This window comes from Venturia canescens, chromosome 5, assembly GCF_019457755.1.
Source record: "Venturia canescens isolate UGA chromosome 5, ASM1945775v1, whole genome shotgun sequence".
NCBI lineage: Eukaryota > Metazoa > Arthropoda > Insecta > Hymenoptera > Ichneumonidae > Venturia > Venturia canescens.
In genome coordinates, this window is record NC_057425.1 from 12,355,717 (window position 1) to 12,378,885 (window position 23,169).

The window sequence follows — 23,169 nt, forward strand, 5'->3', positions numbered from 1 at the left end:
TTCCTCCTGAGCTCCCGTTTCTATTCGTTTTTAAACAACACCCTTATACCATATACGTCACGACACTCCCCCTCCCTCCCCCCTCCCGCGAAATAGATAATAGAACATTATTCGATTGTCTTGACGGTGAAGAATGGTAAGAAACTTACTACTTTGTTCGAATGGAAATGTTTAAAAAAAAACATTATTAAGGGGCTGTTCCCATGTGTTCCATTGAGAAAATTCGTTCTCTCCTTCTACTCAATGTTTCTTCAATCATTTTGAAATAAGTACCGGAACGGCGGAGCTCTGAAGATAAAATTTGAGACGTGCTCTTCCCGAATTCAGTTTTCTGGAGATGTAAAAATCTTTATTTTTCTACCGTTCGCTTGAACGTGACTAAATTCGAATAATATCCGTAACCGGTGGGGGTTCGCGCGTTTATTCGATATTGACGGAAATCATTTTTTCTTTTAAAATTCTTATTATAAATGGAAAGAGCACATGTGAATTATAGGAGAGATTCCACACAGCCGTAATCCCTTTCGCATCCAGGCCATTTTTCGATGGAAAAAATAATGTCAAACCGGTAATCTGAGTCGATAAAAAAGCTGGAGTATAAAAGTCCTGCATAAAAAAATGATGAAAATAGATTTTTGTTTTTTTTTTTCCATGCGTCAGAGCTCGAAAGCCTCTGAATGTGAGCTCGAGAAAGCGCATTTCGTGTCAGCGAATGTCGAAAAGCTCCGGTCTAATAAAGTTCCTAACGGTAGAAGAAATATGAATATGTTTGGGAATTCGAAATCAATGCGCATAATACATAAAATTTGATATGGAAAAGAGGACCAATAATATTTGTTCAACGATGTGGATCGGATTAATAGAGCGAATTTGCGAAAAGTGCACACGCATAGATGCGGCTGGATTTGTTCTGCTGGTCGAAAGGGTACGTCGACGCGTTTAATAAATGAAATCGCGTGTGTATACCGTTGAAAAGTCGAGTGAAAAAAAAAAAATTGGAAAAATCGGAATAAAGTTAATCGCACATGGCATACTCACTTTCTGATAGTTCGATGCGAACAGCAGGTATTTTCGATCTGCTGAGATTTGATGATCGAAGCTGCGGACCAAAGCCTGAAACCGTCGTGAGAAAAACTAATCAACGGGAGTAACGAGAACGTTTTTTTATGACGCCCATTACCATTACCTCTTTCAGGCAAACGGATATATTTTTCTCGTCCCATCATTATTGTTTTTCCTTTTGGGATATATTAGCTTCGTTATTCTAATATCGGTTATCCATCGAGGTGAACTGCGACGATTCATGACGCACGCGTTAAAAGTTTCTTATCAGCGCACTCGACCAAATAATTTATACCGTTTGAAAAAGAAACGAGGTAAGTGTGATGGATTTACGATCGGATCGATAAATTGAGGAAAAGAAATACTCAAATTGTGTAAAGAAAAATTGATAAATTCATCAATAAATCAATATGTCAGAGATTAAACGAACAATTTACGTTGAAATACACGGGAAATAGATAGAACTCGTACTGGCAACTCGCGGAGAATTAGCGTGTATTCACAAAGACGATTTTGATAATAAGATGACATGTACTGTCACAGTGAGAAAAACACGCCTATATTTCATATAGAAACCGAAATACGGAACCGCAGATATGCGAGTTCTTTTGAATTACATTTTCATAAAATAAAGTTTGTGCTTCGGAAAATTAAACGATAGAGCCTCATAGAACGTAGTTCTCGTTCGAATATTCGATAAGCATTCGTTATATCGACAGCGTAAATTCAAATTGCACTGAGTTTTTAATTCAGGAATATAATGATGAATCCTCCTCGCAAAGGGGTAAAAGGAATAAAATAATGAAATTTGTCGAGGATATGTACGAGGAGCATAAGGCAACATGGTGATAAATATGAATCTGGATAGAAAAGTATCTGGTACTCACCGCGTTTGTAGCATTGAGGATGTACTTGGGTGAAGACGAGCTCACGTTGAATATTATCAAGTTTCCAATATCATCGCGATAGAGTATCTCGTCATCTGAAAATAGTTAATAAATAGGACCCTTTGATACGAGAGATGGAGATAAAACGGCGGAATAAATGAAGAAAAATGTACGTATAAATTGGCATACACAGGGAAGTTCATTACGGACCGGTGAGGGAAACCCTGTATTTTCATGCAAACGACAGTAGTGCGCGGAGCGAAGGAGGCACGAGGGAAACTTGAACCGATGCAATTTCAAAAGCAGCAGTTCGAACCGTGTATATATTACGAGAACGAAATGCACGAGAGCTAAAACATACCACACGATGTCCATTGATCGATCCCACCGGAGTTCGCCAGCTTGTTCTGTGTTTACCGTGGCAAGTATCAACGACGCGGGTGCCACTGTACTCTATAACATCCCCCCTAAACTCTCTCCCCCGTTCATGTCTCCGCAGTCCTATTCTACAAATACTACTGTATTCATTGTACGAACATGAGCGCAAATGAGAGAATGGATTAAAATTAAGCACGTTTGAATAATCATAGTAATCGAGGACTCGATTATTCTCTCATCATATATATGAACTAATGAACACATTTCAAAATAACCAATTAATTGTATATAATCTCAATTATTATTCATCCAATGTTTCTGTCATCGTCCGCACTTCGTTTGATTAGATGTTCCAACCCCATGCAATTCCCATATAAATTTCATCTATATACAGCAATAACATTTAGCGGTGGATTATTATTTAGCAAGGAAATTTCGAAGAATTATTGATCGTTGTCGTTGTATCAACAATTCCACTGCTGAATTGGTTTTTTAACGATAGCATTCGTGGAACACCTTAGATTCGGTGATGAACGATAGGGAAAGAAATAAAAGTGGAAAAACTATATTTTTTTTTAGTTGAAATCATGAAGGCACCGACGAGTGGCATGGATGTGTAGTGAAAAAAATGAAAGTCTGCGCATATAAATGCGTATAATAAAAAAATTCAATTCAGTTTAATACGAGGATGAAAATTGGATGGTGATCGCATAAAGCAAATTTGTAACGCGGCGATGGAGACAAAAGTTTGACAATCGCGGCCCTAAAATTATATTTTTGCAGTGAGGTTATTGTGGTTGGCCTGTGGTGTTATGACGGCTTCGTCAGCTTTTTCTCCCTTTCCTACTTTCATTTTTGGATGTCATCCAATTCCCCGGTTATTATTCCCCGTGGAATGTCTCTCGGAGGATCCTCCTCTGTATTGCATTCGCACGTGGGTAAAAACAAGAGCAAAGTGGGGGCAAAAGAGAGAGAGAGAGAGAGGAAGGAGAGAAAAAGAGGGACGAAGGAAAAAGTGAACCGATATGAACGGCCATTTCGGGTCTTGATGTTTCCATCCGATAGCTCTGGCGGAGGAAAATCCAGTACTCAAAATTTTACTGGTTCGCTTCCTCGAATACTTTAATAGCCGAACACTTATCCCGGTGCTTTAACCTCAGGCGTACTTTAAAGTTGATAAAAAAAAAAAAAAAAACGCGGACATCGAGATCTGGACTGAGATACATATAATAGAAGAAGAGACGAAAGAGAAGAAAAAGAAAAAAATAGGACTCGGCGTTAAACGGAGGATTGTCCTTTATTAGGGTTGCTTTTGAAAGTGTACCAGTCCCGGTTGATTGCTATATTACTTACCGCTGATCCAAGTGCCATTGAAGCTTTTAGGTAAGAAAGAACCCCAGAGCCACTCATCGAAGGTGACGGCAGCACCGGATGGTCCGCTTGTTCGAGCCCCCGTTGAATTGGCCGGCCTACCACTAAGTAGAATAATAGCCGCTATTATCAGACCAAGTACGACTATTCCGACCAGCACACCCCCGATCCAACGTCTCCAATTTCGATGTTTGTTTTTCGTCATGGCCTCCTGTTAAATATCCAAAAAAACGATGATTCTTTTTTAATGAACGCAAACTTTGGTGTGCTCGCTCCGCGTAGTCAAAACTTTTTTCATATATATATAATCCTCCCGGTTTTTTTCTTTTTTTTTTGTAGGAGGATGAAAAAGCGTTTAAAAAGTATATTTGACTAGTTCGCCGATGTTGGAGCTGGAATATTTACAGAAACCCTTTGTTCGTTGCTCCAATTACTTTTTCTGCGAATTTTTTTTTTTTTTCTTTTTTCTTTTTTCAAAACAATAATTCCGATTTACAGCACGTTTTTTTCGTCGTTCTCGATCAAACGGAAACATAAACGTTGTTTTTCATCATCGAAGAGGTAAGCTCACCCGCTATTCCATGACTTAATTAAATTTGATGCTTGAGAGAATACGCATCATCGATGCAAACAGCAGTCGATGCTTTCTCATTGGAGAATGAAAAGAAAAAAAAGGAGTCACCTCGACGAAGAAACGATATGCAAATATTGGTATATGAAATCCAAACTTGGTGGAAGTCGAAGGGATAACTCGTCGGAAGTTTACAGTGTTCATCAAACCTTGTATAAAATCGCTTTTGGTTGTTTCGGAGGTAATTTAATGGAGGGAGGCGGGAGCAGGGTGCACCTCGAAATTGTATATTCAAACCGCAAACATGGAATGTATAATAATGCTTGTATACCGTGTAGCTGCCGATGCTGGTTGCACTCGTCGGAATTGAATCGTTTGAGCTCTTCAACTGTGCAAGTCATCAGCCCGTTCAAACAGACTGTGATCGCCGGAAGGTTTCGTCCGTAACAACGCGAAAGCATATTTCTGAATTAATCCTCTCTGTTTAGCTGTATTATTCTCATTTTCTTTGTTTATTATCCGTTAATTATGAATCAAGATAATCTCTTTCGGAACATATTGAACTGCCGCAAATGAATATAGTTCGATATTCAAATTATGATGGTTTCACCAACTAGCTCTCTGTATATGCAAATGAGATTAATGTTTACGATGTTGACCTCATTCAACGGTTGTTCAAAAAATTAGCGAGTCTCGTTAAAAAAATTTTTATCATTATTCGTTATTATTTGTATGGTTAATTAGCGCGTGCACTCGTAGAGTACTCAACACCAGCGAGCTTCAATGGAGGAAAAAATTCTCGACGTGAGTTGTATATTTTTCACTCACAACCGCAGAGAGAGAGGAGAGAGAGAGAGAGAGAGGAGGGGAGCGAATGGGAGTAAGGGAGAGGTGGTATCTTGCAACCCGAGTATAACTCGTGTTTGCCATTAATATATATACGTATTCCCGTGATCAATAGAACGTAATTTATTTCAAGACAAAAATTGAACGAAGCTGCTATAATTACTTGGATTAAAAGTGCTATCGGCAAAAGATACTCGTTGATGGGTTTGCGAAGAAGATTCGCTTTCTTTTGGCTCGATAAGGATTGGGTTGAGGGATGATTAATGCGTTTAATCTTGTGGAAAAAAGGGAACGAATCCTTTGGAGGTCTTATTTTCGCGAAGCTGAAAAAGTATAAATCGGCTTTTGGTCTTCTCATCTCTCTTTCGCGTGTCTCAAGAATGCTGGGTTACTCGGTGCATTGTCTCGTAAAACTTGGCGGTTGAACACTAACGAGTTAAGTTTATCTAACCGTTGAGAAGCACCCCCGAGTGGCTTTTCTCACTGCTGAAGAAAGAGCAAGAGAGATAGAGAGGAAGAAAAAGCGAGAGAGCAAACAGAGTTTCGCAGGTATCTCTCGCGGTACAGTGCGGAAAATAATGCGGTTGAATTTAACCGGGAAAATGTTGGCTAAAGTTGTGCTTAATACCGCGTAACTTCATTTGGGAATGAGCTGTGACAGAGACAACTATTTTCTATCTACTTTTTTGCCTACCGGCGAAACTCTCCCTCTTTCTCCCTATATTTCGTTGTCTATAATTAAGAATTAATTGGACACCAAGCAAAAGTTTCGAAATTACTTTTGTGCTTGTGAAGTTGTAACTATTTTCGTGGGTACATAGATCCCGTGGCATACGAAATTGAAATACAAAGTGTAAATCTGTTTCGTCGTGGTACAATTCTCTGGACGGAGAATCGTAAATTTTGCATTAACTTTTACAAGAAAACGTCATGGAATAAATTCATTTTATCCGTTTAGAATTATCAAATTTACAAATTCAAGCAATTCAAAAGCCATAAATGTTGAAATTTTTCGATGTTATCATTAAATAATGTCTAAACTTTGACTGTATTTTTTAACCTTTTTGCACCATCTTGTTATTCTATATTCGTGCGTAGCATGTTTTATTTCGGAGCACATTTTTTACGTTCTGTTTGACAATCCATTAGCGAAACGTCATTGGGATAGGAGTGTTTAAAATGTAATCGAAAAAGTGCGGATACTCGAAACCTCGGAGCACTCCCTGCACGAGCTTCGAATCCTCACGGGATCACGAACCGATGGCGCAGACTCTTTATTTGTGTACTATTACAATAGCAAATTCGATGAGAATACGAGTTGATATTGATACTATGTATGAATACTTTTATATATAGACAAACGTATTGAGCGCGCTTGAAAGTTTTGACCAAGCACTGAAAGGTTTCCATGACGACAAACACGCTTTAACAACATTTTTTTTCAATAGTCCCTTTATTTTGAAACCGAACATTTTTTAAGCCGTCGCTTTCACTATCATGGAAATTATTGTGATTCAAACTACTTTGTGTGCCCTCAACCCAGTACTGAGTATATTTTGTTTTTTTTTTTATTTTTTCTTTTTTTCGAAAAAATCATTTGTTCCACTTTATTTGGGCTCGTAATTATCCGTTCGTAGTGTAATTTGTTCAACACCGAAGGTTTCGTTTCGAAATTAAATTCCTTCATTGCATCTACGATAAAGTATAGCATGGCAAATACGCATATTAATGAATGCAACGTTATTGATGTTGGACGATGCTCAAAGCTGACATCAAATGTTGGATGATAAAAGTGAAACTTTGACAAGTATACACCGTTACGATGAGAGGGTTTAAGATCCTCGAGGAAATTCGCACGCGTCGGCTCGTCTCGAGAAGGTTGCCTAACATAGAACGCGGCTTGCACTCCCAACGGGCGTTAATTACATCGGCCGCGAGAACCGACGAGGATTCTCTTCTCGGCGTTCAACTTACTCATACCGAGAGTAAAGAGGCATTGTGACTCTCCGGGTAGTCGTGAACTCTCCTTCGAGGGAAGCCTCGTCTGAGGCTTATTCAGGCCTTATTCAGGCGTCGGACAGAAAACGAGAAAGAGTGAGAGAGAGAGAGAGAGAGAGAGAGAGAGAGAGAGAGAGAGAGAGAGAGAGAGAGAGAGAGAGAGAGACCCTTGAAGAGAGCCACTTCACCGCGTGGCTCCTCTTTTGAACCTCTTTTTTCTCCCTTCTCTCCATTCTTTCTTTTCCTGGTCCCACAGTTTCGAACGCTTTTGTTTTATAGATTCAGCTCGGTCCTTGTATCCTCGGTACTTTCTCGATAAAAGCGCTATCTCCTTGTGGCGCTTAACGTATCATTGCCGCGCCTCTTATCTTTTCGATGGACGTGCAATTTTTCACTGAGCACATATGTTGCAGAAGTAAAAAAAGCAAATCTGCCGCGTTGCGTTGTACTATAAAAAAAAACGATATTTTAAGGGTTCCTCGCTGGTTAAGTAGTTAAAAAAAACGAGTCTAGGCTGCTTGCTTTTTACCAAAGTTTCATATCTCTATATAACGTTTCCTGCTAATTTTAAGGTCGTTCGACCAAATTGACGAAGTTATGGCCACACGGAGTATTCATTAGAAATCCTGTCGTTGATGGTCCTGCAATGAACAGGATCATCAACGGCATAATGTTTTCTTCAAAATGATATTTTTAATACCAGAGGATTAATAAATCTAGACTTTGTTTTATGGGGTACAAAAACCTTGTTGAGTAATATCATAGAATTATTGAGAACATGAAAAACTTTTTTTTCAGAGCTTCCAATCACACACGGCCCCTCAAACGAGGATTTATAAGAGGGAACTCGACAGTCTTTTCTCCATCCAGAAAGCTCTGTCGGATAAGCGTGTTTTTTTTAAAATTATTATCCTCTTATGCGAGATTTGGAACCTTTTGAATTACACCGCTTCTTCTGAAACGTGTATGCAGGATTTTTTAAGCTCGACTTTGGATTGCAGAGGTTTTCCAGAAGAAAGAATCTCTTGCAACTCAGGTCTATGTGAAGTAATTTTCAGTTCTCGTGTGTGCGTCGCTCTGTGAATCCAAAGGTCACCGTAATTTTGGAAAACGGACAGAAATATTTCATTTAAAAAGGAGATGAAAATTAATAACAAAAATATAACAGCGAATCGCTTGAAAAAAAAACAGTCAATTATCTTTTCGATTTCAAAAGGATTTCGGAATTTTCACGAATTTTTATCCATCCATCAAACCCATCATTCTGCAAATTGTTTAAAATTTTAAACGTACCGAATGAAAATGCTTTTAGCAGGTCCTATCGAGGTGTACGAATGTTCGGAATACAATGAATTGAGACAAAAAGAAGCTGAGGAGATGAAAAATTTCATGGAATTTTTTTTAAAAAAAGAAAAAACATACAAATTTTATACTGGAAAAAATGAGTTTCCGAACATTCGCGATGAGCATACCGTAAAGTGTATATTTACTGGAAAATAATTTATAAATTTTTCCTCGTAATTTGCTCTCATCGACGGAAGTTTAACCGCACTAAAAAGTAAAAAGAATGCGAGTCAGGGCTTGAAATAGGAAGCTCTCGCCGGAACACGAGAATTTACGAGGCGGCAACGTAAAAATTTCTCATCCGCATACAGACCGAATCTTCTTCCTTTTCTAGTTGAACCGTTGATCGCTTAATGCTCGTAATTCCCACGCAGTAGATATTCTTTCAGTTGGCCGGGTGCGATATCTCGTAATCTTCATAGGACGGAAACAGATGGCAAATGGAGAGGCTCTGTCATAGAGAACTCGGGGGTCGTTGATAATAAAAATAAAGAAGGTGGAAGCTTGAGAAAGAGGGGCAAAAAAGAAGCTGTATAACATTGAGTGAAAAAATTTTTGATAGGAAAAAGAGGGCGAGAGAAAGAGAAAGAAACTCATCTCGCCACGTAGCCGGAAAGAATGTAACCTCGTATATAGGTGTGCGTAGAGGCATTTTGCACTTGCCAGAGGGGGTTACGGTTAAATGCCGCGAATAAAGCCTGGAGACCCGGCTCACGTTTTCCCTCCTACGTGATTAAGTATGTTGGAGAGAGTATAACCGCGTCGAGCTATATCAGAGGAGTTTCAGCATAACGGGTGAGGAGTGGCATGTGCTAACTACCCCCGGGTTCGCCATTCGCTCGCGTTACTTCCTCCCTGTGTACATATGAGCAAAAGAGATCTCTGCCCTGCTTTTCCGTGCCTCCCTTTTTTTCTCCCTCCTCTCTCTCTCTCTCTCCTTCATTCCTCTCTTATTCTCAGCTCCTCGCTTTGTTGAGCCCTCATATTCTTTAACATTTATCGTCGTATATATACTAGGCGAGTGCGAGGGGAGTTTCACCGCCAGTCCTGATGAAACTTCTCCGGGCTGCATCCTCAATCGGCAGGTTCCGATTGCCGGGTGAGTTTGTCCTAAACTACCGTAAACGAGGTGCTCGTGGAAAGAGCAAGCTAAGCCCGCATCGTGGATCTATACCATGAGAGGTAGACGAATGCAATTCACGGTGAAAGGGTGCAGCGTTGACATGTTGCCGCCTCGTTAACGTTCGACACGATCTATAGACATTTGTGTACAAACGGGAACGCATATGCAGACGTTGTTGACGCTGTTGTGTATATGTGAACGCACGATACGAGGCTTCTATGTACGACACACCGCGTGCGATGTTTCTGGATAATCGTAAGCGTCATGAGGCAAACCCGAAGCTGAGCCACAGATACGTGAGGCACCGGTGATTTACTCGAGAGTTAATAGGTTAGGGTTGCTCTGCTGTTGGACGCTCACCACGTGACGACACAAAACATCAGGTTGAGGCTAAAATCCGTATAAAGGAGCCGTCGGGCTATAAGAGTAGGGAAGAACAGGACGAGAAATAATCAGGCTTGTGAGTACTCGAGAACTCGCTAATTCTGACACGTCCTCGTTTCCAAAGGATTTTAATCATAATGGAGACCTCCCGCTGCTACGTTTTTATGTTTCGCACCAAACCTTAGCGGCATGAGCAAAACCGAATTAACGTTTTCTTCGTCGCCTCTCTTTAGCTTCTGTTTCTCCGTCGTATAATTTCACTGGTGAAATATAACTCCTGGAGTGTCGTGTTACCGAGGAAATTACAAATGGAACAGCCAACCTTAATGTCAGTTTGCGTTTAAGGAGGTATATATACCGTTAGGAACGCTGCAGGAAAATCGTAATAGTCTGTGATGTGACTTTGTCCTTGTATTCAGGAACAGGAAGGTTTAGTATCAACCACCGGATGGCCATTTAACTGCTGCAGATCCTCGAATTCCAACGGCACAAAGCCCCTCTGATTGTCATCCACAGTGGTGTTGAGATCACTGTACATGGCATGTATTACTCGCAATGGGCGGCAAACATTGACCTGTCGATGTCCTCTCCGATCTCCTTTGCACATCCCTTAGCTTCTGTTTACCACCAATCGCCAGTACAATCTTGACCCGTTGCTGACACATCCAATTTGTCATCATTGATGCCTCCGCCAGACAGCTAGGATACCGGTTTGTTATCGTGCGCCTCTATCGCGTCTAATTGATTCAGCCCGAACTTCAGAAATTCTCAAATCCCTAATGATACTACCAACATTGAGTTATTCCGAGTTGAGCTTGATCGCATATATCTTTATTGCGCAATACTTACTTCGGGTGTCGTTCAATTGTTTCAAATAAAAATCGAGAAATACCTCTTGTCCGGGTCACAAAGACTGGTGGCAGTAACAATCACTGTCCGAACTATGCCGGTAATTAAGGATTAAAATTACCGAATTGTTGCACAACGTGTTTCAACCAAGAAATGGGAAATTCTGCACCCCCTTCAGAGTGAACGATCAAGATTATTATCAAAGGATCTTTCATAAAGTCAAATTATCGCGCTAATTCACTGCAAAAACAAGCGTGTTGTTTTAACACGTTTCCAGCGTGTTTATGTTGTCGCCATTTTCGACACGCTTTTTGCCGTGTTGTTCATGAAAACAACACATATTAATCGTGTTTTATAAAAACGCATTTCCGTGTTGTTAAAAAACGGTTTCCCGTGTTGTAAAAAAACGGCTTTCCGTGTTGTTACAACACGTTTTAGGCGTTTTCCTCTTTGTCGCCCGATTCGACACATATCATGGCGTGTTGCTGTTGTGCATATCCGCACACTTGAAATGCGTTGTTGGCTTGCGAGTAAATTCACTCGCAAGAATGGCGAAAAATACAACAAAATATTTTTTTTTTACCGAGAATTACTGGATGCGTCTCGTTCGTGAACCTCGGATATCAAAGTTCGAAGATTTGGAAACGAATTATTTCTGAGAAAAATTCGTATACATCGAGGGGGGATTCGATCGACCTACCTACCTAACACGCTCTAACTTAACGGACGCACGCTACCCACTACACTAATTCGCTCATGAGGTAATGTTGTCAAAAAGTCCGTTATACGAAACGCAAACATTGTTTACGTTTGTAAGTGTGAGCTAACCTCGTCTTCGTCCTTTGTCCAGCCAGACTCTTTCTTCTTTTTCTTTTTGTTTGTAGTTGGCTCGAGTCTGCGCTCCTATAGCGTTAAGACCATACGGCCATGTGATGAAAACTTGCTTCTCGTTTTCGTGATTATTCGGTTCGATTCGGTCGGCGAAAAGACGCATACGTTTAATTCACTTATTATTTGTGCCACTCAGCGAGCATAAAAATGGAAAAAACGATTTATTGCAAAAACGAAGAGCGATGCAAAAAAATTAAATTTTGCAAAGTGAACGAAAAAATGAGTGATTCCGAATGTGTCATCCAAAAAATCCGCGAAGCTTGTGAAAACGACTTGCTTCTGAAAAAGAAAATCGAAAATCAAGCCATCGTGTTACAGAAGCTGATTCAAAATCAAAACATTTTATGTGACATCGAAGCAGAGGAAGAAATAATCGATGAATTGGAAATAACCTGCATTGTTCCGTTAGGCGAAAGTCTTCTATCGTGTTCAACGATCTACGCTATCGATCAAGACGGCTCTCTCATTGAAACCCAAGAAAAAATAAGTGAATGTGTGGAGGAGAAAGAAAAGGTAAGATTATCTCGATGTTTTATTATATAAAATGTAGAATAATGAATCTAAACGATTTACAATAGGATAAAGAATTTATAACACATTTAATTCATTGGTAGCGATAAGATTTTTCATAAATCTCTTTGCGTCAATGAGTTTTAATAAGTGTTTCTTAAGCCAGTGATCAAAGTTCAGATTAAATTTCTTTCTCCGCAAGAAAATTTGCATCAAAATTTTTTTCTGACAGCAGTTTTGATGAACTTTCTTTGTAAACAAGAAAAGTTTTGGTCAAATTTGTTTACCGCAGCAGTATTTATAAAATTTTTTTTCTTGCAGCGGTAAAAGTTATGGTTCAATTTTTTGTATAGCAGTAGAGTTTTGAAAACATTCTTTTTAAAGTGATCAAAATTTTAATAAAATATCAATACGTTATCAAAATTTTGATTGCTATAAAGCGAATGTTTTCAAAACTTTACTGCTGTACAAAAAATTCAACCATAACTTTCACCGCTGCAAGAAAAAAAATCTTATGAATACTGTTGCGGTACACAAATTTGATCAAAACTTTCATTACTTAGAAAGAAAGTTCATCAAAATTGTTGCGAGAAAAGAAATTTGATCCAAATTTTTTTGCAGAGAAAGGAATTTGATCCAGACTTTTACCGCTGACAAGAAAAAATCATTAAGAAAATTATGAATATTCTATTGTAACCAATGAACTCAGTGTACTCAAAGATGAAAGCTTACATGAAATTTCTTTTATTGTAAAGAAAGTTTTGAACTCCTGAGATTTTTATTAGGTCGAACGGTCATAAGATTTGCTTTATGCTTTGAGAAATAAAACTGTTGTGCTTATTTTTTGGAATTTCAGGAAAACCAATCAATCAACAGACAATTTAAAAAACTGAAAACAAATGACTTCACTGAAAAAAGAAGCATAATTTCAAGCTTCGTTGGAACGCCAACATCATTGCCAGAACTGACCCCGGAGTTGGTTCAAAAAGTGAACAACGGAGGAATGTTACTTGCTCAAAAGTCATTAACGTATTTTTGGGCAACTGATCTTTTGCATCGCACTAATGGCATGCTGAGTAAAAATGATTATTTCAACTACGCAAAAGCCATTGTTAGTGCTTATCCAGAGCTCAGCGGCGGAGACCATGGATGTGTAAGTTTTCATTTCTTTGCATTTCCAGTTACTACAATTGTCAAAGCCGTCATGTGCTAAATTTTTCTTTATTGAGTTTTCTTTTATTATTGCAGGGGATTGTACGACATCAGTCAAGTACAAATGTGCGGAATCGACGTGCTAATTCAGAACGATCTGTAATGAAATTTGGCGAAGACAAATTGAAAATCGGTCAAAATATTCCAACTGTTTTACGATTCATAAAGAGTACGTTTGAATTTCTATATTAATTTCCATAAATATTAGGGGATCTCTTGTTACATTTTTATTTTTCGCAGGCGTCCTGATGTACATGGAGTAGATGCGTTAAAAGAGCTCGAAAGAAATATGAATTCCGCGGTGACACACCGCACGTATATACGTCTATTGCTCAAAGAGTCTGTGAATTTACGGAAGAAATGGATAAAAATATTTACACAAATATATTGGATATCATAAAACGGCAATTTCGTTTAGGTCGACATTGACGACAAGATATTTGCCATTTTATTTTACTTTCTAAAATGTATTGTACATATAAGTATGAGTAACTTCCCAAAACCGTGCTGAAATCATCCGTGTTGAAACAACACACATTATCAGTATTATATAAATTACAAAACGGAAATTGCCGTGTTGTTCGAAATTTTACGGCGTAACGTGTTGCTTCAACACGATTCGTTAAAACAACACACCTGCGAGATGTATTGTGTGTTGTTGCAACACGATTAGTTAAAACAACACACCTGCGAGATGTGTTGTGCGTTGTTTCAACACACCTAACAACACGCTTGTTTTTGCAGTGTTACAATGACTTTACTCTTTCTCCGCTCTCTTCGTACTTGCATCCCATAATTCAAACGTTAATACCCGCCCGAAGCAGTATCATATTTGCTTCGTAAAGAGCCCTTTGAGACGACGGAAAAAGTCTTAAATTCGTTGCTGGTATGAAGCCCCGAAACCCCCGAGTCCCTTTAAATTCCAGGTATCCTTGAGCACTAGTCGTTTTTATCTTCAGACTTCCACGTATACGTTGCATCTTGACCTGATCTACGAGCAACCGGATACTTTTCCGACGCTACCGGAAGAACGGATAGTTATCTCGATGTTTTGTGCTCCATGCTACCCGAAAAGAAGAGAGCGTGGTTCACTCTTTTTCAATTGTTTCGGTTTTTTTTTTTATTATTTTTTATTATTTTATTTTTATTTTTGTGAAACTTCCACTAACGTAGTTTCGTGCTCTTCAAGACATCAACTACGGGAGTAGATTGTCCCACAGAGTTACGACAACAACTGGCATAGCTATGTACATTGCCTTTTCAGCAAAACGCAGACTACGGTTGCACGAGTACAGAAAACATAACAATTGCTGACACTGTCTCTCGGTTCCTGACAACTTTATCATTTTTATTTATGCACTAAATTTCAGAGGTCTGAGTCTTTTTATGGATCGTGACCTTTCATGGATATGATCGTCACTGGATTTCATAGCGTGTTTTCATCAAAATTTTGGTGAATGCCTCTGTTACAAATATGTTTCAATATTTTTTTTCGACTGTTGAGTCGTTAAAATCTTAATATAGAATTCAATTATTCGATAATCAAATGAATTAGAATACTTGTGAAAGACTATGTGTTTGTTGAAAAATATTCGACCGCATTGAAATTAGCCAAAGAGAAAACGGTTTGACGAAACGTAAAAGACGAATATAAATTGAAATCATTCATTAAGATCTGGCGCAAGAGAGCATATTCGCGGAGTCATCGCACACCGTGTGATAACAAGTTTTTATCTCTTATCAGTCATTCCGCTCTTGTCTAGTGATATCGTTGCGGAGAAGTGGAGCAAAGGAGCACGCGAAGAAACTTACGAGTTCTTAAGGAACTGCATGGCAGGATTCTTGAAGGAAGTCGTAGAGTCTCGCTAACAGCCGCTCTTCCATTCTGTACGTATTCAGGCACAACTGAAGAATATTTCCATTTAAAAATGTCTTTCTCTACTCAATTAAATTGTATAAGGTACGCGCAATGTAGCAAAATAAAATTGTGCGAAAAATACTTGCAAGGAAATGTTATCGTATTGGTATTAGACACTCGGAGAATTCATTTAGAATGAAAGTCTGTAGCAATCGAATAGGTAGCTATTCTCATAACAGCAAAATTGTAAAATTCCTCTCAAATGAGTTTGTTAAATGATAATATTGTTATTGCAGGAAAGAAGCTTTAGTAAATGGCATTCCAGTAGCATTGGTGTCAGGCGTAGGCGTTGGTGTAGAGTATATAATTCCCTCCCCAGGAGAGGAAGAGAAGAGACGTGCGTCGAGTGTCGCGTCGCATAACCTCTTCCCCAGACCCTCTCTCTCTCTCTCTCTCTTTCTCCCTTCCCTCCTCGCGCCTCCCTCTCGCTCGATATCCCTTGCGAAACTACTGCATCGCACGCACAGACTGCAGCGCAGCGAGACAATTGTGTGTGGAGTAGGTCAAGCCCAGTTGACGGTTAGTTTTGCCAGTCTGTCCACCCTTGTCTGCGTAGTGCAGAAATGGCTTTGCTCGACGATCTACCAAATCATCGTCAAATTTCAGATATCCCACGACCACTTATGTATCACAAACGGACAAGATGAATGGAGATTGAAATTCCGGACGAACTTTTAAAGAGGAGAATTCGTGTTGAAAATAGAAGAGCTTTTTTTATTTGTAATAGGACTCGGGGAATTTAAAAATAAATTAAAAAACTTTCATCCGGATTTAGCAAACTTTAACGATTTTATTACTTATGATAGATGTTTGAGGTTTAAAATTTTTCATCCAAATCGCAAGTTTTTCATACAGAAGAAAAATAATCAAGAGTGAAAGGTGGGCAGATCGATGTGACGGACTTATCAACCATTTAACGACGTCACAAAAATATAAGGATGTTTCATCAGGTCGTTTGGGAAATAGGCTGCGTTAACGAGGCAGTTGGGAGATAAGCATACCTCAAACGCTTCAGGACTTTTTAATGCTAAAATGAAAAATGAATATTACCACCTCGACGAACTCTTGCTCGTGGTGGCATATGAGCTCTGTTGATAACGTTTTCAGAGCTAAATATAAACAGCCTTGTTTTCGTATTGCTTTTTTTTGCCAAATGTATGTACAATGTCGAAATTAATTTAGCCATTTTCGCATTACTTCATGAGAGTTCGTGATATTAATATTGGAACGATCAGAGAAAATAATTTATAAAAAAATATGTTCACCGGGAAACGTAAAACGCCTCGATTAATTTCATTTTAATTATAATTCAGACGCCGTAAGAGATTTTTTAATATATTTTAAACAAATAAATAGGTTGTTGTCACTTATCGTGTATACATTTTTATATTAAAATTCAATAAAAACGGCCAAGTTGAGCAGAAAGTTAAACAAAATTTACACGTGTTCGTAAGGAGCCTCCCATTCGGTTATCCTCGCATTATTATGCATTTTAACGTTAATATCCGATCTCTTGCTGTGGGCTATTTATTAAAAAAATGATTCTCCGCTTCCTGAGAAATACTTTTATGGCTCTGAGAACAAAAAACTTTCTCTCTCTCTATCTCTACAATGACAATGCTAAATTACGGTTTCGTAATTAACGAGAGGGAGAAACAAAGACCGACAGAAGGCATACCACACTCATTCATGGACGCAGTAGAAAAAGTGGGTTTTTAATTATCCAACATTCTTTAAGAATGTTCCTTGGAGAGTAGAGTGGAAAATTAATCAAATGCAAGCTGCAAGCTCACGGTGATCTTTGCAATTAAATAATCGTATCAAGATAAACCTAGAATAATTGTTGCGAGAATCGTGAAAAAAATGATTTTAAAATGTTTCAAATGGGCACTACTCTCGAAAGCAACAAGCATCTAATAATTGCTGTGAGGCCTAATCGAAAGTTCGTTTATAATTCACAGAAACAGCTGAATAAAGAGAAGTAACTTCATGGTTTTGAAACTAATCTCACGATAAATCTGCTTAACGGAAATAATGAAGAGCTATTACGAAATAGAGCAAAAGGTCCATCCCTTCAGGGCCAAAACAGTAAACAGACTGTCTAATAACGTGGTTCAGTGAGGTGAGACGTGAAAGTTCATGAGTTTCAAGAGGATTTTCGTTAAATCCCGAGAGAGGGCAGTAAACCTTCGCGGGCCACATCCAAATTTGCTTGAAGTTTCCAATATTTAAGAGTCCTCGGGGAAGTGAAGTTTCGCAAGCTTTAACCTCCCGCGCGGTCACGAACGGGTTTCCACGCGAGCTTTTTCCTGCATGGTCACGGTCTATTCTGTCGATTTATTTTATGGAGCAACGCTCAAGTAGCAAAAATTGGTTGGCTGTAATATACTATTAACCGAGGTGGGTGAGATACGTTTGTTTTTCATAAAAAGTAAAAGGTATAGCTTCGGAATATTGAGGAAAGATATTAGAGCGGAGAAAGCCAACGGAGCTTAGTAATGATCGGGGTTTATATTTCTTGTATCTTTCTGCAACATCATGTCCGAATGAACCTGTATATATACGTGCCTAAATCTATGCATATGTACAGAGATACGATTGTGTAGTGTATATAATACGTAATACGTGAGAGCGAGGAGTAGCAGGTGCACCGACGATACCGCGTTATGCTAATAATGATCGTTTTGGCCATAAATTATCCTCAAAGTGCTCCCCATTATATGAGGATCCTCTACAATAAATCTGATGCTTTGAATTAAAAGAAATTTATAGCATCGAACACGAAGTTTGTCCCGGTCGGCTCAATTATTCGTACATGTTGTGATATCCTATAAGCGAGTTAACGTTTTTGGCCACCTTCTCTTGTTGGTTGTTCAAGGCAATGGGAGGGGAAGAGGGAAGCCGGAGGGAACGGGAAGAGCTTTTCACGACGACGCCCTCCGCTCCTTGTTGTCCTCGTCGTGTCCTACTTTCTTCCAACGCGAAATTCCAAGGTACACATATCAAGTCTTTTCTCCTCCTTCTCTACCACTCCACTTTCTTTCTCTGTATACCTTATATATATACTCTATATACTGTATATATATATATATATATATAGAAGAAATGTTCCTTTCGTACCAGAGACTACCAATGACCCGACAACCTTTTGGCAAAATCTCAAGTCCTCTTTTTTTCTTCGCTCTTCTCGCAAGCTTTAAATACCATGCATTTTCTTATTCAAACTTTTTTTTTGCTATTGAATAAAGAGGAAGAATATTGTTTAAGTTCCATGAGTCCAGCACTTCGGTCTCGAAATACTGTTTATTTATTTATTTATTTATTTTTTTTTCGGTGTGTGACGAATTCACCGATTCGAACTGAAGACGGAAGAAAGCATACACCTTCATTCAATTGTGTTGGAATATATATTGGTCTGCGCTGCGGCCCAAGAAACGAAACGAGTAACAAAGCATGAAATTTCATCGACTTCGTCCAACTATTTCAATGGCACAAAATGTTTCGTGAATGTTTCATAAATTCAATACAATATTTCTCCTGCTCTTTTATGGGGAGTTTTCTTCAGCGGTTTCTTTCACTTTCTGCCTGTGTACCACGAGCGGCTTTTATTACTTGCACAAAGCTATAGATCTATTTTCTCTTGCACGAAAATCGCCTTGGGGGAGAAAAAATGTTGAGGTAACAGGAGAAAAAAAAACAAAAAAAAAATAAAAATAAAAAAGAAAAGAGGCGACGAGGAAATACAATGAAAAAAAAACTTTGCAATAAGGCAATACACGCTTTGGCATAACTACAATGTGATGCAAAAGCTCTCCTGTGAAAAAAAAAGAAGAGAAAGGTTGAAACATGTGGGTGTCTTATATCCAGCCTAAATAAGTCAGAGGCTTTTTTGCGTTCTACGAAGAATGTGGGTCAAGTATGACGTTGAAGCTCATTTTTTTCTTTTCTTACTTTTTATTCAGTACGTATTTGTATGCATATATACATAATACATATACGTGTGTAGAGAGACATATCCACATCGTGTATACGCTGTAAAATATATATACACAATATCAACCAATTTAAGAACCAGGACCAATGTCGTCGCAGAGCAGTTTCGGGAAGAATTGCACAGGTCCAAGGATTATCAGGGCTTTGTGTCGCAAGTTCAGTGTATGAGGGTCTTGGAGAAACAGCCCCGAGGCCAATCGAGTCTCGTGGGCGAGTTCTCACGATAGGAGAAAGGCCAAAAGGATCAGAGAATCGTGAACCCAAACCTTGTATTTCTCTTTATTTCATTTCTCAAAGATCGAAAGTTCGACGGTTGATCGAAAGAGAGAGAAAATAATAACGATGACAATAATAAAAGATCGGTTGAGCTCGGGAATATGAGTAAACGGTGAAACTTCGAGGCTCCAGAAAACTTGGACATGTCCACGAGTTCACTGACTTCCATTCGATGATATACTGAACTGTCAATTTAATAGAATATTGGCTTCGAATCGCGATTTCAAATCAATTCAATTGACAACTAAGTTGGCTCTGATTCGCTTTCATTTCTTCTACCCTAATTGCGTTTTCATGAAAAGGGAATCCCGCAGTCGGAAACTTCATATCTGCTCAAAATTTTCAACAGTAACATTCTTTGTTCAGTTTGATTTTTTTAAAACTTTTACCGCGCCTTTACACGTTGATAAAAATCGCCGAAATCATTTGGTCATGATCGTGGAACCTTCTCCGGTGCAATGTCAGTGTGGCACACCTTACTGTTTTACACAAACGTCCAGGAAAAATGACATCGATCGAACGAATTATACATTATTTGAGAAAAACTTTAAAGAATTCTTAAAATATTTATTTTAAAAAATTCAAGATGTTATTTTAAAAGATAACACAATTGATGAATAATAACTACTTCAAGAGTATGAAATATAATTTCCGGTATCGTCGCTATCAGCGAAAATGAAGAGCTGGGACGATGGGAAAAATGGAGCTCAAGCCAGGAAAGCTCGATTAAGTTGCTAAATTGGAATCGCTTGTGAAATTGTTCCCAGCTACAAAAATATGAGTAACCAACGACTTAGTTTATTTGCTTCAATTAATTAGTGTATTTATAATAAAGCATAAATTGCACTGTTGCATGGAAATGTATGTTTAAGAAATCGAGTTTCATCATGAATAAGACAGCAAAATTTCGATCGAGGTTGGAAGATGGAGAATAAAATTGAGGTTGATGCGGTTTTAGTACGAGTTCTGAGTTCAGGAACGTCTCTCACCGGTCTCACGGGTGTCCCGCAGGTGCAGAGGGGAAGAGAGAAGTGAGAGAGTGAAAGGCGATTGGTATTGAAGGCATATTCAAAGGCCGCGGAGTTCACAGATATATACGCGCGAGGGGGAAATAACATTGGGGTCACTACCTACATTGGAAGAGTGCCTGACGGAATCTCAAATGTTTGAATTGTTACGGCCTTGTATACGTTCGACTCGCTTCCATACGAATTTTATATCCCTCGTGTTATATATATTTGAGACTGAAAATGTGCGAGTGCAAGGTCGATATACAAAGCTATGGCCAAGGATGACATAGCACGCTTTTATCGCCTAAATCATTATTCATTTAAACTACAAACGATGAAACACGGTAATATTGTATTATTGCCGTACAATTTTCGAGAGTAATGTCAAGTGTTGGTGTCAAAGTTTATTTCTCATTCAAAAAATATTAGTCTTGACTATCACTTAATATTGATCTTTTTAATAATTTAAACGACACGAAGATCAAAGTGAGAATAAACTTCCTTCAATCAAAATATTACTTTTCAAATCAGGATATTTTTTAAATACATTTTCCATTCAATTACTTTTCGTTTGTTAAATGATTCCTTTTATCATTTTTAAGGAAGTTGAGGCTGTACAGTCATTTTTTTTACCCAAAAGTGATGACCTGTACCTTTCAAAAGTTAGGCCAGTTTACAGTTTGGCAATGTTGCATACAGTTTAAAGAAAATTTGGGGAAAAAAAGACGAAAAACTGGTGAAAGCTCAGTCGAAAACACGAACGGTGACGATCCGAGCCTCAAAAAACTGCACGGGAAACAGATTATTATTAATATAATCTCAGCAAATCTCCTAATAAATCTGAAAAAAATTGACATTATTTAGCAAGCGTTGCTCATGTTGCCCAAAAAATTTCATATTTTTAGCATCATTTTTAACGGAGATATCACTGAATGTGTCTTGACTTCCATATAAGATTACATGTTATTTGGCCCAAATTGTTATTGATTTTTCTCAGCAACGACGCTCCTACATTGTCTGAAAATTTAACAGATTTTTTTTTACACTTCACTCTATAAGATGTAATCGGTTTAAAAGCGGTGACATCATTTTCATTCTAATGCCTCAACTTCCTTAATCGTGAGTTTTTGTGAAATACTGGAAAAAACTTTATTTGAACGACAGTGAAATGAAATATTAATAGCTTTGCATTCGAAACAAAATGACTTTCGGAGCTTCAAATTGTTTCAAATGACACGACAAGAGCTAAAACCAAGGCTACAGTGGCAAGTGAAGTGTCTAATATAAAAACGAATAAATAGCCATGTAAGGAACGGCTTCATTGGGTTTCATCGAAGTCGTACAGGGCAAGACCCTAATTGTAGAATTCAATGGAAAATGAAAAATTATCACAGAGCATTAACCCTACACCTCATGTGCCTTTTTTCATACCCTCAACCTCATGACCGGGGTTTGAACGCACCCCACTCTTTTTCTGCTTATAAATCCGGTTCTACGATGCTAAACTGACTTTATCCTACACCATTTTCTTCGTTTTTTTATAACGAAAAAAATGATGTATGATAAAACTAATTTCAATTGAATTTATATATAAAAAAATCCGTCGATAATCAGTCGATAATGTCGCTTGTTAGGACGGGAGGAGCGTAGTTTGAAGTTCGCGTGGGGTGTGCTCACACCCCAGTCATGCGTTCTAGGGTTAAAAAATCATTTGACGTCAGGAAAACAATTTGAACAGAGTAACCGAGCAAAGTACAAAAATAAATAATGAGTTATTTCGAACGAATTTTAAAATTCATTCTTTCGAATAATTTATTCACGAGGGGCACGAATCATTGATCACACGAAATTGAAAAAAATGATTATTATAGATGTTCCTATAATTGGTGCTCAAGGCAATAACGATTTACGATGAGTACATTACAGTACGTGTGTTTACGAGACTAAGAGAAATGTTTATCGGTTTTACTTGCTATGGATCGCTACCGAGTAGGAATAGATTTTAATTAGTCATTTTTAATTGGCAGTTTTAATTAAAAACGTGTACACGCTGCCAACATCGAGTCGCGTGAACACATATATTAAACAGAAATAAAACATATATATATTCACGATGACTCCAATGGCTTCAGTGTTCCTTTGATTCCGTATCGATCGTCGTTACTCCAAAGTGGCACTAAATTCCCTCCCGCAGTTATACCTTGGTTCCCTTTGAGAGCATCTAAAGACCCTTCACTTGCTTTGGCGGATTTTAGAAGCACTTTTATTTCTTTGAAGGATTCAAAGTGCAAAGTGTTCTCCGACATTTATCTACGATCTATATAAATTTCATAAAACTTAAAGCGTCGTACTCTATGTGCTACGTACCAATTTTTTATATTTATCCTCACTTTTCTCGCTTCCATTATACACCGGTGTGCTGAAAGATTTCCAGTAACCTCGAGGAGGCAAGCTTGACGTGGATGACCGAAGCAAAGAAAATTAGAAAATTACCTCCTACCGAGAGAGTGAGGGCTTTTTGTCTTGAGAGCGGAAAGACTAAACAA

General features: G+C 38.4%; 2 protein-coding genes across 8 annotated transcripts in view; one reads left to right on the forward strand and one right to left on the reverse strand.

Moving 5' to 3' along the window:
- LOC122410556 (venom dipeptidyl peptidase 4-like) overlaps positions 1-23,169 on the reverse strand; it is a 53,296-nt gene that overhangs the window by 22,811 nt on the left and 7,316 nt on the right. For all 6 annotated transcript variants that reach the window (XM_043418762.1, XM_043418767.1, XM_043418766.1 and 3 more), the window contains 3 exons: positions 3,681-3,909; positions 1,950-2,044; positions 1,039-1,113 (listed from right to left, as the gene is read on the reverse strand). In XM_043418762.1, coding sequence (XP_043274697.1) covers positions 1,039-1,113; positions 1,950-2,044; positions 3,681-3,909 — 399 coding nt within the window. The remainder of the gene's footprint in view (positions 1-1,038; positions 1,114-1,949; positions 2,045-3,680; positions 3,910-23,169) is intronic.
- On the forward strand, positions 11,131-14,150 carry LOC122410558 (uncharacterized). Of its 2 annotated transcripts, XM_043418770.1 has the most exons (5): positions 11,131-11,574; positions 11,698-12,217; positions 13,071-13,367; positions 13,463-13,595; positions 13,667-14,150. In XM_043418770.1, the coding sequence occupies exons 2-5, from the start codon at positions 11,852-11,854 to the stop codon at positions 13,687-13,689; spliced, it is 819 nt and encodes a 272-aa protein (XP_043274705.1). In that variant the 5' UTR covers positions 11,131-11,574; positions 11,698-11,851; the 3' UTR covers positions 13,690-14,150. The 2 variants fall into 2 exon arrangements, with proteins under 2 accessions (XP_043274705.1, XP_043274704.1); XM_043418769.1 differs by having other exon boundaries at positions 11,131-12,217.